General features: G+C 45.8%; 1 protein-coding gene across 1 annotated transcript in view; it reads left to right on the top strand.

Annotated features, from left to right (window-relative positions):
• LOC144827542 (putative thiopurine S-methyltransferase) overlaps positions 1 to 15,586 on the top strand; it is a 315,654-nt gene that overhangs the window by 286,354 nt on the left and 13,714 nt on the right. The window contains exon 7 of the mRNA XM_078685806.1: positions 836 to 921. Within this exon, the coding sequence (XP_078541932.1) occupies positions 836 to 921 (86 nt within the window). The remainder of the gene's footprint in view (positions 1 to 835; positions 922 to 15,586) is intronic.

Here is a 15,586-nt window from a genome sequence, read left to right as displayed (position 1 = left end):
AGTATGACTTTGGGGAATCTCATTATTCCAGAGTTGCAAACTGTGTGCATGCAGCTCAGTATGCCAGCGTACTAGAGGCCTACCCAACGTGGCAGGGATCTGCTCAGTGTGTCAGAGTACAGCTGCTCACTAGGCTAGTGTATACTGTACAGCAAGTCAGTAGCCACTCTCCAGCAGATTTGGAGATCAATATGGCAGACTAGTATATCAATACACAGTACCTCATACCTGGGATTGTGTCAAGTATACCAGTGTGCTGTTCGGTATCATGGTTCTGCTTTCACAATGCGCCCAATGTCCAAGGCACTGTTGTTGCAGTTTATAAGGATACAGGAAAGCCTGCATGGGTTTCTCGTGTACATTAAGAAAGAGTAGTTATACGTCTGTTACCTGATATACTCTTGCCCTGATGTTCAACTTCCTGGTGTTTTATTTGGAGTGGAAGAAGGGTCACCTTTTTCTTGTGGACAGAAGTTAACTTTGGATTGTGAGTCCTGGCATTATTCCCTCATTTATAAAAAGCTGCTGGCAAGTCTGGCATCACCCCGTGAGCACTGAAAGCCAACGAAAAATGTGTGCAGAGCAGTCATAACTTATGATTTTAATACAAACCTTTATGTAAACATAATATCTGGAGGACACTTCCATCCCATACTTCCAGTAAACTGCTGTGAAAATATTGGGTCTTTTATCATATATCGTCAAATCAATGGTTCTAAAAGTATGAAATTATTGTTTTGTGGACATATGGTATGTTAGCAGAAATCTGTATACACTGCGCTGAAAATGTATTTTAATTTTTTTTTAATTGTGCCTCTTTTCTTGTTTTTAATAGCTATGCCAAGGCACTGCTTTCCTTGATGGAGCAGGACTGTTGTTATCTACTAATTACGGTGTTATACAATCCAGATTTGTTAGAAGGTATAGTTCACTTTAAGTTTTTTATATGTTTTGGAAACCTACACAAAAATATTGTGCCCAATTTGAAGTGTCACCGAGCCATAAAGATTTACTTAACAAGTAATAAAGCAGGAATACTTATGAGCTGCAATACAACTTTACAAACATAAAACCAATATCACCAGACAGTGCAGACAGAAAATGTGCAAGTGATTAATTGTAAGGGGTTACTGCATATTTCAGAAATACTAGCTTTAATTAAAATAAAAGAGCACTTCTAACCTTAGGACATACACTAAGCAAATTAACTAAAACCTCCCCAAACCTCCCTCGAAAACAGCATATTTAAAACTCATGAGGTATTTTCTGCCATGGCCCTTCAACAACAAAAGTGGGTAAATGAGTAGGGTCAGTCAAATATCTTTGAGGTGCACCAAGGTGTAACAGCCTCAACATTTTCGGAACATATCTGCTTTGTTAAAAGCAATTTTTTGTTGTTTTTCAAATATGTACCAGGTAGACAACTCTGTTGAAGACTCATCAGGCATAGGGAAAGATCAAACGCAGAGTATTCACCTTCCCAAGTTTGTTCAACTATCTGCTCCCGAGTTCACAGCATAAAATGTATAGGAGCCTGCAATCCCTGTATAAAGCCCGTCTCTGACTTCCTTATTACAGATGTCTCTAGTCTCCTGTAAGAAAGAAAGGCTATAGCTGGTAAACTGTTATAAGTTATTACAGTTGAGTTCTGACATCACTATGCCTACTGCCAGAACCAGTAACCAGAGTGAAAGGCAGGTCACTGAACATAATTATAACTGCAGTATAAAACAAGGAAAATAGGAAATGGCTTTTACTTTTGATATGTTTTATCTAAAAAGGAAAAGTGATCAGCACAAGTTAGATATTTATGGCCCCATACATATGTCATTGAAGGGAACATAGAATCTCTGCATGTTTCTACACTATCTGAGCCACTGCATTTTAAACCTGATTTGTACGAAACTGTTTCTAATATTTTTTTGCAAAACTTTCTAGCTTCTTTTAAGTGTGTTAAATTTTGCATTATAGATTCTAGTTAAAATGTTCTGTTCTGTAGTGAACATCAAAGAGAAACACACCAAGGGGGTCATTAGGATGTAGCGTGGATCGCCACCGCCCGCATGGCGGTGGCGATCGGCCCTACATCTGTCCCCGCCCGCCACCCATTTACCCCCGCCACATTAGTATGGCGGGGGTACCGCGGCGGATGTGAATACCGTCTGGTAAGGGTTTAATATGGTGGCGTTGTCTGCTAGACACCGCCAGCCATATTAGAATTGGGGAGGAAACATGCCTTTCCATGACGGCATTGCCGCCACGGAAAGGCATGCGGAGTATCCTTACGGGGGCCCAGTGCGGGCCGCCTGGGACTCTGGGGGGGTGGGGGATGCACAACCCCCTACATTGTCATGGACATGGTGACTATTCACGCAGTGCATTCCCAGCATTGTGGCGGGCGGTGCTGTGAGCACCGCCCGCCACAATGCTGGGAATGGAGGATGCCACCACCACGGTGGCGGTGGCATCCTAATCATCGGGGCGGTACCTCCGCACCACAGGCGGTCGGTCCCAGGTCCACCGCAATCCTAATGGCCTACCAAGTATTTAATTGGTTTTAGGCAGTATGATGGGTTGACCATATATTGTAAGAAATAAAATATCCTATGTCGTACATTAAAACAATACTACAAGTCCCCTCAGAATTCCATTACCTTATAGAGGAACATGGCCTTCCGCCCTGTTCCTCTTTCCTCTTTATGGACTTGGAAGTTGTTGGTGACTTTCAATAATATCCTTACAATGTACGGCAGTGGGTCATTTAACCCAAATATAATAATGACACCTCCCCAGATGAAATGATCAAACTCCCTAGCGTGACCAATGGATGAGCATTCTTATGTGTCAGACTGGCCATCTCTAGGGTCCAATGAGGCAGCAAAATACTTTTTTAATTTTTTTTATTTTCAACCGTGACAGTGGTATTACATGCAGTCGGAGAGTGGCGCGCCTCACCTGGGACAGCGCAGCCCACTTTTCACTGGACAAACACAGCCTTTCAGCCCACATCCCGGAGGTCGGGCGGCGTAGAATGCAAGTTATTTCTGCTATCCCCCGTCAGAGGCACATGTCATACATAAAAATTGCTGTCACATTTTCAACAATTATACAAAACAAACAACAAACGATGCCATATTCGCTACGATACGCTCCGTGAACCTGTGGTACCATCCTATACTTCCTCTTGGCGCCCGCTTAACTATGGACCCACAGGAAGCCTCTGACGTGATGCCGATCCCAACTGACGGGGCCAATAACAACCTACTCTAAATCACGCCTCTACAGGGGCCGAAGGTTCATCAACATGTGGCCCAGTGGTGCGGCTCTCAGCACTCCCCCCCTCCTCCTCCGCTGTCGCAGCCAGGCGCCTTTTGCAATCTAAGTATAACCCCCCCAAAATTCTTGGGCCTGCTTTTCAGCGGTAAAAGGTCACTGTAATTCTCTGTTTGTGTGCAGCAGTAGGTCAAATCCCCGTCCCAGTGCTCTATCTTAGGGAGAGGTCCCCTCATCCAGCATATAGTCAGCCTCCGTTTAGCTAACAACAGTCCCATATCGACTAAGCGTCTCTGAGCTTTCGGCAGTCCCTTCGAGTATCCCAGCAGAGCAAGGGCGGGGCACGGAGCGATCTCGTCTTCTAAAATCCTACCTATAGTATGGAACACTTTACTCCAATATTGCTGCACCCCCTGGCACTCCCAGGCTAAGTGTAAAAACCCTGCGTTACCAACCCCACATCTGTCGCAAGTCGAATCGGCCCGTAGACCGAATCAGCACAGTCTTTCCGGAGTGTGATAAACTCTATTGATAAATTTAAAATGAATTAATCGGTGTCTCCCATTCAAGGAAATGCGCCTTGTGTTGGTGCAACAGTAGCTCCACATGGCGTCGTCAACCGCAGTCCCCAAGTCATGCTGCCACTCGAGGCGTGCTTTACTATACCCTGTCGCTCTACCAGTTATGACCATTTCCATGGTGGAAACAATTTTTGGGGGGGAAGTTGTTTTAATCACATGTGTGAGTTCTAACAGTTCTGTAGGTTCCAATAAGTCATCACCCAGTTGCTCCTGCCAGGCCTCTCCCAACTCGGTAGAATTGGAAGCGCTGGAGCCCAGTGGGTGCAACTTCTGGTGTGAGTACGTCAGCTAGCGATTTAAGCGTCCCTCCCTCAAACATGTCGCCAGCCGTAGTTATGCCCAAGTCGTTCAGGGCCAAGATAACACCTTTTTCAGTGCACGGTGAAAACCAAGCCATCCAATCAATGGGTATCAGAGGGGAGTACAAAAGCGCTCCGGCGTAATAGTGCAGCAGCACCTGCCAAGCATGTCTGGGCGAGTTTAATGAGTCTAGCATACCCGTACGTCTATCCGCTGTTTCAAATATTATAGCTGGCAGTGGTTTCGGAGCTGCATAAAACCTCTCAAGCTGAACAGGCAGCAAAATACTTTTGGTGGACAAATAGCATCCTACTTCTCATGTTGTGCTTGATTAGATGGGTGCCAGTTTTTTGTGTATGCTAAGTGTGATGCTGGTGATGCTCCTATAATACCAGCTGTAGCTACACTTGACTGTAGTGGAGCAAAGAAGAGTGAAGGATAGAACACTGCATTCATAGCATAGTTGTGTTCAGTTGAAAGGGTGAGGTTTAGCAGTATGACTTATATGGGAAGAGTTTTCATGTTTGTTTGATGATCAGTGAGATAGTCTTATTGTGTCACTTCAGTTATGTTACAGCAGGCAAGTAGCTGAGCTTGTGCTTGTGATCGAGCTTATGATCCTTGTGTGGGTGTTAGATTCTTGTTAGAAATTGGGTCTCTAGTTGGCAGAGGAATGCACCCTGTCCAAGTAGGGACCACAATCCTAGTCAGTGTAAGCTAGATACACACTAAAAGATAACCTGTGCTCAACCTCTGGTAGCTTGGTATGGAGCAGTCAAGCTTATGTAGAGATAACCTGTGCTCACCCTCTGGTAGCTTGGTATGGAGCAGTCAAGCTGTTCTAGAGATGGACTGTGTAAAGTATTGGTGCAATACACACACACACAGTAACACAATGAAAACCCCACAAAAATACTCCACTCAGGTGTAGAAAAGTTGAGAATATTTGTATGAAAAAATCTAGACCAAAATGACAAAAATCTAATATGTAAATCCGAAGTTATGAATTTCTAAAGAATAAACCAAAAATAGTGCTTAAAAGTGAGGTAGCGCTAAGGGGTTACTTCAGGTCATGCCTGACCGGGGTAAATCCAGAGTTCAGGCTGACCGCGATGGAGGGCAGGCTGGTTACAGGACTCGCAAAGTACCTTGGATGGAGAAAGCATTGACATCGAAGACTCGATGCAAGGAGCAGAGGAGGCTATGCGACATAGCCGATCTGGAGGATGTAGGTAATGCATAAGTTCCGATCGACGCAGCCAGAGAAGGCTTTAATGACAAACACTTTTACGATGCAGGTGTTGTGTCGTAGTCGAGCCTGGCAGTCGGGTCTCGCGCCATCCTTGATCCATGCAGGGATGTCCTCGGATCGGAACTGCTTCGATGTTGAAGGGCACTGCTTCGGTTCTGATGGGTGCAAAGACGTCACTGCATCGCTATGGAAGCTGCAGAACCCACTTTTAAGGCCCAGGACTAGATTGGCCCCTCAGGCAGGGCAGGACTCACAGATTATGAGAAAAGGGGTAAAAAGATCCCGATCCCTTACTGACCGTATATTTAGCGAAGAATTTGTTGTGATACTTGCCCTTTACAGGGGGAAACCCCTAACCCCTTAATATGTAGACAAGGTTCAAAGTGGTTGAAAGGCAAGACTGTTTTTCAACTCCCTCAGGAAAAAATTCCAGTCAGACAAAAGATCATTTAGTTGGTAGTTTTTTAAGGTGTAGTCACTCTACCCGTGAGAGTGAGTGAGTGAGAGGCAGCCAACACATGTTTCACCTCTTTACATGGCCATACGGCCTGGGGCTTCATCAGGGCGTCGTAAAAGAAGGTATATGGGTAATGTCGTCTGTATGGATGGGTCCTGTACTTTCTTAACAAAATCACGGGCTGTGGGGTGACGACACCTTAAAAAAACAACCAACAAAATGATTGTTTGTCTGACTGGAATTTTTTCCTGAAGGATTTCAAAAACAGTCTTGCCCTTACAACCACTTTGAACCAGGACTCCCAGATTGCAGAGTCCGGAAGGGTTGTAGGAAGTCTTTGACGGGTCTGAAACTTCAAAAATAGGAGGCAAGCCCTTGGCATCACTCTGGGTTCAGGTGAGATGGGTCCAGAACTTGTCCTCAGCAGGGCAGAGATCAGCAGGCAGCAGGGCAGTTCAGCCAAGCAGAAAGTAGTTCCTTCAGAGCAGCAGTCCGGTAAAGTGACAATCTTTGTAGCATAACAGTAGTCTTCACTCCTGGCAAAGTTCTTGCTGATGAGGGCTGTTAGCTAGAAACTGGTCCCAGGATGCTTGATTCCGGTCCAGGGAAGACATGGCTTGGCAGTTCGGGTTGGACTGTTCCCATGAGGCACAGGGCCAAGAATGATTTGCATATAGCCGTGTCTGAACTGGGGTGGCAAAGTTAGCTAAAGAATGATGATGGATTCAACCCAGATCTGTGACTGGGGGTGAGTGTTAGAAAAGTTTCAGCACTCCGCCCATCATCTCCTTGTGTTTGCTTTGATCTCCCTATTTTGGTAGAGTATGCCCAGACGTGGTTCCCTTGCTCACTTTGCCACTGGATTCATGCTAGCCTGGCTGATGAGGGCTGTTAGCCTGAAACCGATCCCAGGATGCTTAAAAGTTAAGCAGTGGTAAGGGGTTACTTCAGGTCATGCCTGACCGGGGTAAATCCAGAGTTCAGGCTGACCGCGATGGAGGGCAGGCTGGTTACAGGACTCGCAAAGTACCTTGGATGGAGCAAGCATTGACATTGAAGACTCGATGCGAGGAGCTGAGTAGGCGATGCAACATGGTCGATCTGGAGGATGTAGGTAATGCGTCGGTCCCGATCCACGCAGCCGAAGTAGGTTTCAGTGTCAAACACTTTTAAGATGCAGGCACTGTGTCCTCGATCCACGCAGGGATGTCCTCTGATCAGAACTACTTTGGTGTTGTAGGGCACTGCTTTGGTTCCGATTGGCACTAAGACGTCACTGCATAGATTTGGAAGCTGCAGAACCCACTTTTAAGGTCCAGGACTAGATTGGCCCCTCAGGCAGGGTGGGACTAACAGATTGCAGAGTCTGGAAGGGTTGTAGGAAGTCTTTGATGGCCCTGAAACTTCAAAAATAGGAGGCAACCCCTTGGCATCACTCTGGGTTCAGGTGATATGGGTCCAGACCTTGTCCTCAGCAGGGCAGGGAGAAGCAGGCAGCAGGGCAGTTCTTCCAAGCATAAAGTAGTTCCTTCAGAGCAGCAGTCAGGTAAAGTGACGATCCTTGTAGCATAACAGTCTTTACTCCTGGCAAAGTTATTTTTCAGGTCCAGTTGTGTACTGTCTTGGTAGGGTCAGAGCCCCAGTATTTATGCCCAGTTGTGCCTGTGAAGTGGTGGTGACTTCAAAGCAGGGCCTTCATGTGCACAGGTCCTATTTCATCCCACCCTTGTCTGCCAGGCTGTGGGGGTAATCGGCTCTTTGTGCGGGACACAGGACACTCCCTATTCAGGTATGTCAGCCCCCCTTCTTGCCCAGGAAGAGCTTTCAGAATGTAGATAAATGCAGATGAGTTTGCTGTTACATCCACCCTTCCTGTATTTGTGGCTGTCTAAAGAGAATACTCAAAGTGTAACTGGCACCCACCCCAAGCGTGTATTGGAGACTGGATGCAAGGTACACAACAGTAAGTTCAGAGAAATGTCCACTTTCTAAAAGTGCCGTTTCTGAAATATTAATATTAAATCCAACTTTTCCATTAAAGAGGGTTTAATCATTACCATTCCAAAGTTATGAAAAAACGACTCCTTTCTAATCAGGAATTATAGCTTAAAAGTGTTTTAATGAATTCCCAATTTTAGCCGATGAGAGGAATAGGCATCAGAGTAGTGAAAAACAAATTTAGCGGTTTGTCACTACTAGGACATGCAAAACATGAAGGAGAGGAGTTAGCCTAACGGCTCGAATCTGGGGAACTGGGTTTGAGTCTCCGCAATGACGCTGAACGTCCTCTGATTCTAGGCAAATCACTTAATCTCCCCGTGCCTAACAAAAATGAATGTGTCCTCATGTAATGCAACTGGTACTATGTAAAGGGTCCTGATACCCGATTCGGGTCAAGTTTGCGCTATATAAAACTCTTGTAAAATAAATGGGGAAAAAATGTCCTACCTCTACTTACACAGCACCCTGGGCTACCTAGGGTCGACCTCAGTGGTGACCTGTGTGTAATACAATGGGAGTTTAAGGCTTAGCAAGTAGTTTTAAATGCCAAGTCAAAGTGGCAGTAAACTGTACACATAGGCCCTACAATGGCAGGCCGGAGACAGGCTTGAAAGGCTCCTTGTGTGGGTGGTACAGACAGTGCTGCTGGCTCACTAGTCATGTATAGGGAAACAAGGGCCACCCTACTCACATGGAAAAAGGGTATTTTATATAACGAGGAACAGTGGTTCCTGTGGACAATGTGTGTAATATATGATAGTAGTTAGCTCAATGGCAGTATTCATGGGCACAGAGATGCCGGAGAGACGAAAGAAACCGTATACAAGTCATTTCCAAATCTAAGCTGTTTATGTAAATGCGTAATCAAATTACTCAAGAAAGGTGCGTGGTGTTCCAAGTGAACATAGAACCTACATATAAAAAGGTGACAATTTGTTACATAAAATAGGTTTCAAGAATACAAAAACTACCATAACATAAATATTCAGTATGTAGTCACAGCCTTCCAGTACAATGGTAGGGGCTGGGTAATGGTTTGTTTTTAGATTTGTGTTGACGGTGTTTCGATCCCACCATCAATAGGGGGTCTCTTCAGGACCTAATATGTAGGGACACCTGAAGATTTGTGAATTCACTGTCAGAGTGTAAAGTGCACACCACAAGGAAGTGTAATCAAAGAGAGGTACTCACAAGGGGCCCAGCAAGGCACCCTGTGAGGGGAGGAGGGCTGGACAGTCCTTTCGGCATATTGTGTGATATTAAATGTCCGTAATGTAGAAAACACAACAATCTGTGTCATGGATGTTTATCTAATTTAGCAGAGCTAGAGAAAATCCTCTTGCGTGTGCTGTAAATGAGGCCGCTGTAGTCCGCCTCATTAATAATCCAAAGTTACAAAGCACGATCAAGGAGGACCGCCGAAGTCAGCCCCCGTCTGTATAATGGCACGCATAGTAGCATTAAATTTACAGGTCCTGGGTATATGGTATACCACTTTACAAGGGACTTACAAGTTATTTAAATATGCCTAACAGGTGAACACCAACTATACCATGTTTAGAGAAGAAAGCCAATACACTTTATTCCTGGCTAGCGGTAACATACATAACATAAAGTTTATTTGTAACGCGCACCTTCATCCAAAGGTATCTTGGCGCTGAATAACACATGTTTATTGTTAGCCAACTCAATGATACTCATTTGATCAACCTCAGAAAGATGAAAGGCCGAGTAGACCCACTGGAATTTGAAAAGGTGACCATGAGGTCGAACACAGGCCCCTACAGTGGACCCATTAGTCCACTAAGCCACCAGTCTTGGCTAAGTGGTAAAGTGCTCAGAGTCCCAAAGCCAACAACAACGATGTGATAAAAATGGTAGGAGAAAGGCAAGACATTTGGGGAGATTCTTCAGAGAGGGTAATTTTCTAACAGTTCTGCTTGTTTGGTGGGTGGGATCCAACCAGTGGTGGCGCTCCCAGGACAGCACTCGCATCGCAGGGGTGGGGGGGAGGAGATCACTTACCAGCCACCGCCTCTTCTCCGTCTTCTCCTCTTCTCCATCCTCTCCATCCTCTTCCTTCTGCGTGAGCAGGAAGCACCCAGGCTCCCCTACGCCAATCACAATGCTGCAATGGAGTGTTGTGATTGGTCTGAGCACTGTGGTTTGCGCTCAGACAGGGACTGGGAACCTGGGCATGTTTCCAGCCAGGCTGTAATATGTAAATGGAGAACATGCAAAGTGCACAAGACTGGCTGGCCTAAGACGGCCGACCAAACAGTTATGCGCACTTAGAGAGTGCCACCACTCCTCCCACTTGCTCTTCCCAGCCAAGCCCCACCCACAAAACTGCCTCAGCACAGAAAAATAAAATGATAAAAGCATGGCCTTATTATCATTTTATTTTTCCTTTTTTGCAGCTCTGAAAGGCAGCGGGCAACGCTCCTCGCTTTACCGCAGGAGCTGCCCCTCGATCCAACTTCATGTGTTGGGGAAGAGTACAGGTGCTTCCAGGTGCTTTTTTATCTTGTCTGTGTTGGGAGGAAGTTCCAAAGTTTTGGGCATGTACGCAGAAGGAGGTTCCACTAATGCATGACTCCTTGTAAAGCAGGTGGCTAGCAGGAGGAAGTAGTCTAACTCAAAGTGTTGTATTATGTACCTTGTGGGTAATGCATAGTGCCTGAAAGGAGTATCAGTCAGCACCTGGTGGCCAGGTAAGTACATGGAGGACTGCGGTGATGGAGTCATGTACATGTAGGTGTAGTGGTTGTATGGTTGCAACATACAACCAGATTTCAGATTTTGAAGCCTTAAGGCTTCAGTGCGGAAAGGAGCTTATATGGAAGGCGTGAGTGACATACTGCTTGATCTGTCAGCGAGGTAGGAGGAAGTCCAGTCTAGGAGCCCGTTCCTCTAGGTTTATTTAGAGCGAGAGGTTGTGAACTTAGTCAAAAGGGGCAAACAGGTCCTATCAGTAGTAGAATATCAACTCGGTTTCTGTTTGCAGTTGTCTTCAGGTCATCCAAATTAAGGTTAGGGTGGATTCACTTTGGGATTGTCTTTAGGTCATTCAAGATTTACTACCTCTGCCAAGATGGAAATGAGTTTGATGGTCGGAGAGAAGATCGGTTTCTTCCGTTGGAGATCTGAGTGAAATGTTCTCTTTCACTTTACCTAAAAACAGACACTGGTGTTTGGAAAGTAGCTCTCTGAGTGTTGGAAGTAGCCCTTTTTGCAGGGTTATCCCCAAACTTTTTTCTATTTCCTCCTTTGTTTTTCCTGACCTGTGGTTGTTGGCTATAGGACTCTGGGCACTGTACCACTGCTGATCAGTGCTAAAGTGCATATGCTCTCTGTGTAAATTGCTATTATGATTGGTTATCCATGGTTGACATATTTGTTTTACCAGTAAGTCTCTAGTAAAGTGCACTGAGTGTGCCAGGGCTGGTGATTCAAATTGAACTAGGGGGCCTGCAGCACTAATTGTGCCACCCACATGAGTAGCCCTAAAATGGTGTCTCAGACCTGCCACCGCAGTGCCTGTGTGCAGTTGCAACTGCCATGCTGACCTGACCAGTGTCCCTTCCCTCTCTGTACACATTGGACACCCCTATAGAAGGCCCAAGTTACCCCCCTGGGCAGGGTGCATTGGATGTGAAAGGTAGAGCATTTACTAGTGTGGGTGACATGCTCTGATAGTGAAATACTGCCAATTTCGTTTTTCACTATTGAAAGTCTATCTTGTCCATAGGCTAGAATGGTGAATGCTGTGTATAATGTTTACCTGCATATCTTCCCATATGAGTAAGTTAGAAAATTAAAGTATGGTATCCCTGAACTCAGAATTTAATAACCCATCTTTTAGGAAGGATGTTTTTTAAATCGTGTGTTTGAAAACAGCACTTTTAGAAAGTGGCTGTTTTCTTGTCTGACCTTTCTTTGGCCTGTTTGTGAATTGACTGTCTGGTTGGTGAGTGACAGGGGCTGGGGTGGGTCCAGGAGGCTGGGTGAGTCAGCAGTAGGCTGAATAGCTTCATCTGCATCTTGAGTGGTGGGAGGGGGTAGCACCTGGGCCTGAATAGGGCTGTGCCTGCCTTCCACAATGCTGGCTCCACCTCCTGCTGGGCGGCTGATGACCCTGCCCCTCTCTCTCAAAGGAAAGAAGGAGTCATGTAAACAGAGTGCTCCAGGACTGACCGGAACTGGTTTGGAATAGGCCTAGGCCTCTCTGCCTTAAGAGAATATTGGTATAAAAAGGGATACCCAGACCCCTGAACTTTAGATCATCCTGGAATCAAGAAGGAACCTCTGCCAAGGAGAAAAGCTGGAAGACTGAAGAGGAAGGTGCCCTGCTGTGTGTTTGTAGGCTGACCTGCAGTTGCTATTCTGACAAGGAGAGGGAAAGGACTTTGCTGTTGCTGTGTCCTCTGCTTGAAGAAATCTCCAAGAGCCTGTGCAGAGGTGGCCTCCTGTTAAGAAGTCTCAGGAACAAAAGGACTTCACCCCCAGCTTCCCCCCTGAACTCTGCTGTGTGAGTTCTGACCTGCCTAGGGTGCTTGATCCATTTGTGGGGCCTCTGGAGGTTGTTTCCTGCTGTTTGGGGAGATGGAAAAGAAGAGAAGAAGAAGATCTACAATTTTGCACGCATTGCTCGCTTGCAGAGCGCATCGTCGACAGTGCGAGAGGATTCCCGTCGCAGAGCCTGTTGCCGCTGCTAGACCCGACGCGTCGCTCGCTTGTGGAGCGCATCGCCCAGGTGCGGGAAGATTCCCGATGCTACGAATATCGTCGCATAGCCTGTCGTCGCTGTGAAACCCGTTGCACCGCTTGCCTGTGGACCACATCCCGTCGATGCGAACATCGTCGCAGAGTCTAGCGCCAAGGCATCAAGGGGCCGCGACAGAAGTGGATCAACGCTGTGCATCACCGCTGCACCGAAAATCGCCGCCGTCCGGAAGATCGTCGCATTGTGCCTGTGCGAGATGCTTCCTACCGGAGAACCTGCAAACCGGAATCCATACAAGGTATCGCATCGCTCCCCATACAGACCAGATTCGATGCAACCCGCCCGCTGTGCGCAGCGGGGTTGTCACATCGCCTCTCCAGGGTCTCAGGAGTGACGCATCGCTTGTTTTCTGACGCTGCAGCTGCCGCTTGGAACTTTTGTCGCATCTACAGGTACTTTGGACTAAAAGTGACGCAACTGTGGATTATTTTGGTGCAAACCCTTGAACTCCTTTTAAATACTTATTTTGGAACAGTGTATGTTGGATTTTTGTCCTTGTGGTCTTGTGTAGTTTAGATAAAGATACTTTATTTATCTAAACTGGTGTGGAGTCCATTTGTGGTGTTTTCACTGTGTTACTGTGAGTGTTGGTACAAATACTTTACACATTGCCTTTGATAAGCCTGTCTGCTCGTGCCAAGCTACCAAGGGGGTGAGCAGGGGTTATCCAAAGAGTGTATCCCCCCATACCCTGACTAGAAGCAAGGGTTCGTATTTGGACATTGGTACCTACCTCTGCCAACTAGAGACCCCCAGATCTAACACTGGGTATGCTGGATCAAGGCTCTACTTGGGAGCTGGCCTGATGTACGATGTCTTGAAGTTGGTTTGCTATATGTCTGAGCTTCGGGGAGTTTATTTAGGGTTCATTCTAGTGTGGCAGTGTTTGTGGTAAGTATGCTCTCTTTAAATGTGTGTGGAAGGCTAGGGTCCGATGGGGAGCCAGTGGACCGCTTGCCTTAATCAGTTCCTTGAACTGGAAAGCGTAGATTTGTTTGATGGAGGACTAGGTCTGTTGGAGGACTGGGTCTGTGGTTTGTATGTGGAGGTCATTTTGTTTAACTTGGTCTGTGGAAGAAGGTTGCTGGATGGCTTACTTATGATGTGTGTTTCAGGATCTTTTCTTTTGAGACAAGATGGTTTATGATGATGTAATTGAAGGCTTGGAGTGAGAGGTCTTTTTGGTGGTGCAAGGCCTGACATCCGGTCAGTAGTTTACAGGCATGGCTTCTGTATCCATGGCAGTAAAATATTGGAAAAAGCTGTGAAATCTGGTACTTTCACCTTTTGTATTAAATACCTAAAAGAGCAAACACTTGAGGAAAGCAGTTAAAAGTATATGAGAGTTGTCCAGTTATTTCTAAATGGTTATTAAAGCAAATAGATAATTGCCATGTTACAAAATAATACTGAGAATCGTACATACATTTTTTCCCCTGCTTTTTTGTCCCTTCCAGAATAGCAACAAATGGCCGGTATTGTTTTCAGAGAAAGGTAGCAACCATAGGCAGTGTAGTCTGGATTGTAGAATTCTCTGAGGGTCTTGCTTATGTCCTTGAATGGGCATTTAGTTTTGAAGTTCCACTCGGAGAAGAGTCTAAGGCTCATGCACTCACTAACAAATTTATCAAACATCAGTTCATCTGATCTCTTGGAAATAGAGTTCCAGTCAAACACCGAACCTCATCGCCCAGACATCACAAAAGCAACTTGGCATTCACTTGAGACAGCACATAAAATCATGGAAGAAATAGCGACGTTTCAGCAATGGGGGGTAGAGCTGAGACTCGAAGAAAGACCTCGCTACCCTACTCCTTTTCTTCCTCTAGCCAGACCTCTAGTACAAAAAAGTACTACCTCAATATTAAAAGGAGCAAGAAGCAGCTCGCCCGGGCCGTGCCCCCGAGACTTAAAAAACCCCAACTCTGAACAACATCAAAAGCTAAGCAGCTGTTCGTTACGAAAAACTGCTCACAATTGGAACTCAATTCAACGCACATTTGCAAGTTCAACTGTCAACAATTGACAGAAAGGGAAAGAACTCACCAATCCATCAGAAGGATATATGGACATTAGAATTTTCTCCTGGAACATCAACGGTTTGGCGCGCAAAAGAAATGATCCCGAATTTCTAGAATACCTGACTACATTTGAACTTATCCTGCTCCAAGAGACTTGGGAAGAAAAGGCATTTGAGCTCCAAGGGTTCACGTCCTGCTGTATTCCGGCAAACAAAAACTCAACCTTTGGCCGAAGATCAGGCGGACTGATGCTTTTCGCATCAATATCGACAATAGGCGAAATTGAGGCAATGGACCTGCATATTCCTCCCCCAAGCGTCAGTCAGGTGGCAAAGATCCTACTTCGGTTAAAGAAGCAACCCCAAGCTGTAACTATAATAAATACATACATTCATCCCAAAGACAAACAAAAAGGTGCGAAAGATCTAGCCATACTGGTGAAAAAAATATTGGAAGAAAGCTTCTTCCATTCATTCATCTTGACAGGCGACTTCAATATGCTTCTAAATAATAAAGAGCCACCTAGCGACCTTACCCAAGACCTGAACGCAGCATGGGGCGTGCCGACACAAGGCCATATAAAAAACAAGAACCCAACGAGGCACTCAAAAATCCTACTTCGACATCTGGAACAACTTAACTTAAGGGCCCTGAACGGCCGCTACCCTGACGATGATCCACCAGTTGCCACCTTTCACGCGAATAAACAACCCTCCCATCTTGATTACATGTTCACATCTCTAAACATGCTTTGTCGGGTAAAGTCCTTTAGAATAGGTACGAGCGACCTCAGTGATCACCTGCCACAAGAGGCCATAATAAAAACTACTTCCCACCTGGAAACCGAAACCTTTATAGGCTTCGACACAGATACTGTCCCAAATTTAAGACGGCTTCGCTGTAACGCCAGGAACA

The sequence above is a fragment of the Lissotriton helveticus genome, chromosome 4_1 (genome assembly GCF_964261635.1).
Source record: "Lissotriton helveticus chromosome 4_1, aLisHel1.1, whole genome shotgun sequence".
Lineage (NCBI taxonomy): Eukaryota > Metazoa > Chordata > Amphibia > Caudata > Salamandridae > Lissotriton > Lissotriton helveticus.
The sequence above is the reverse complement of the archived record's forward strand: the minus strand, read 5'-3'. Positions and strand labels throughout refer to the sequence as shown.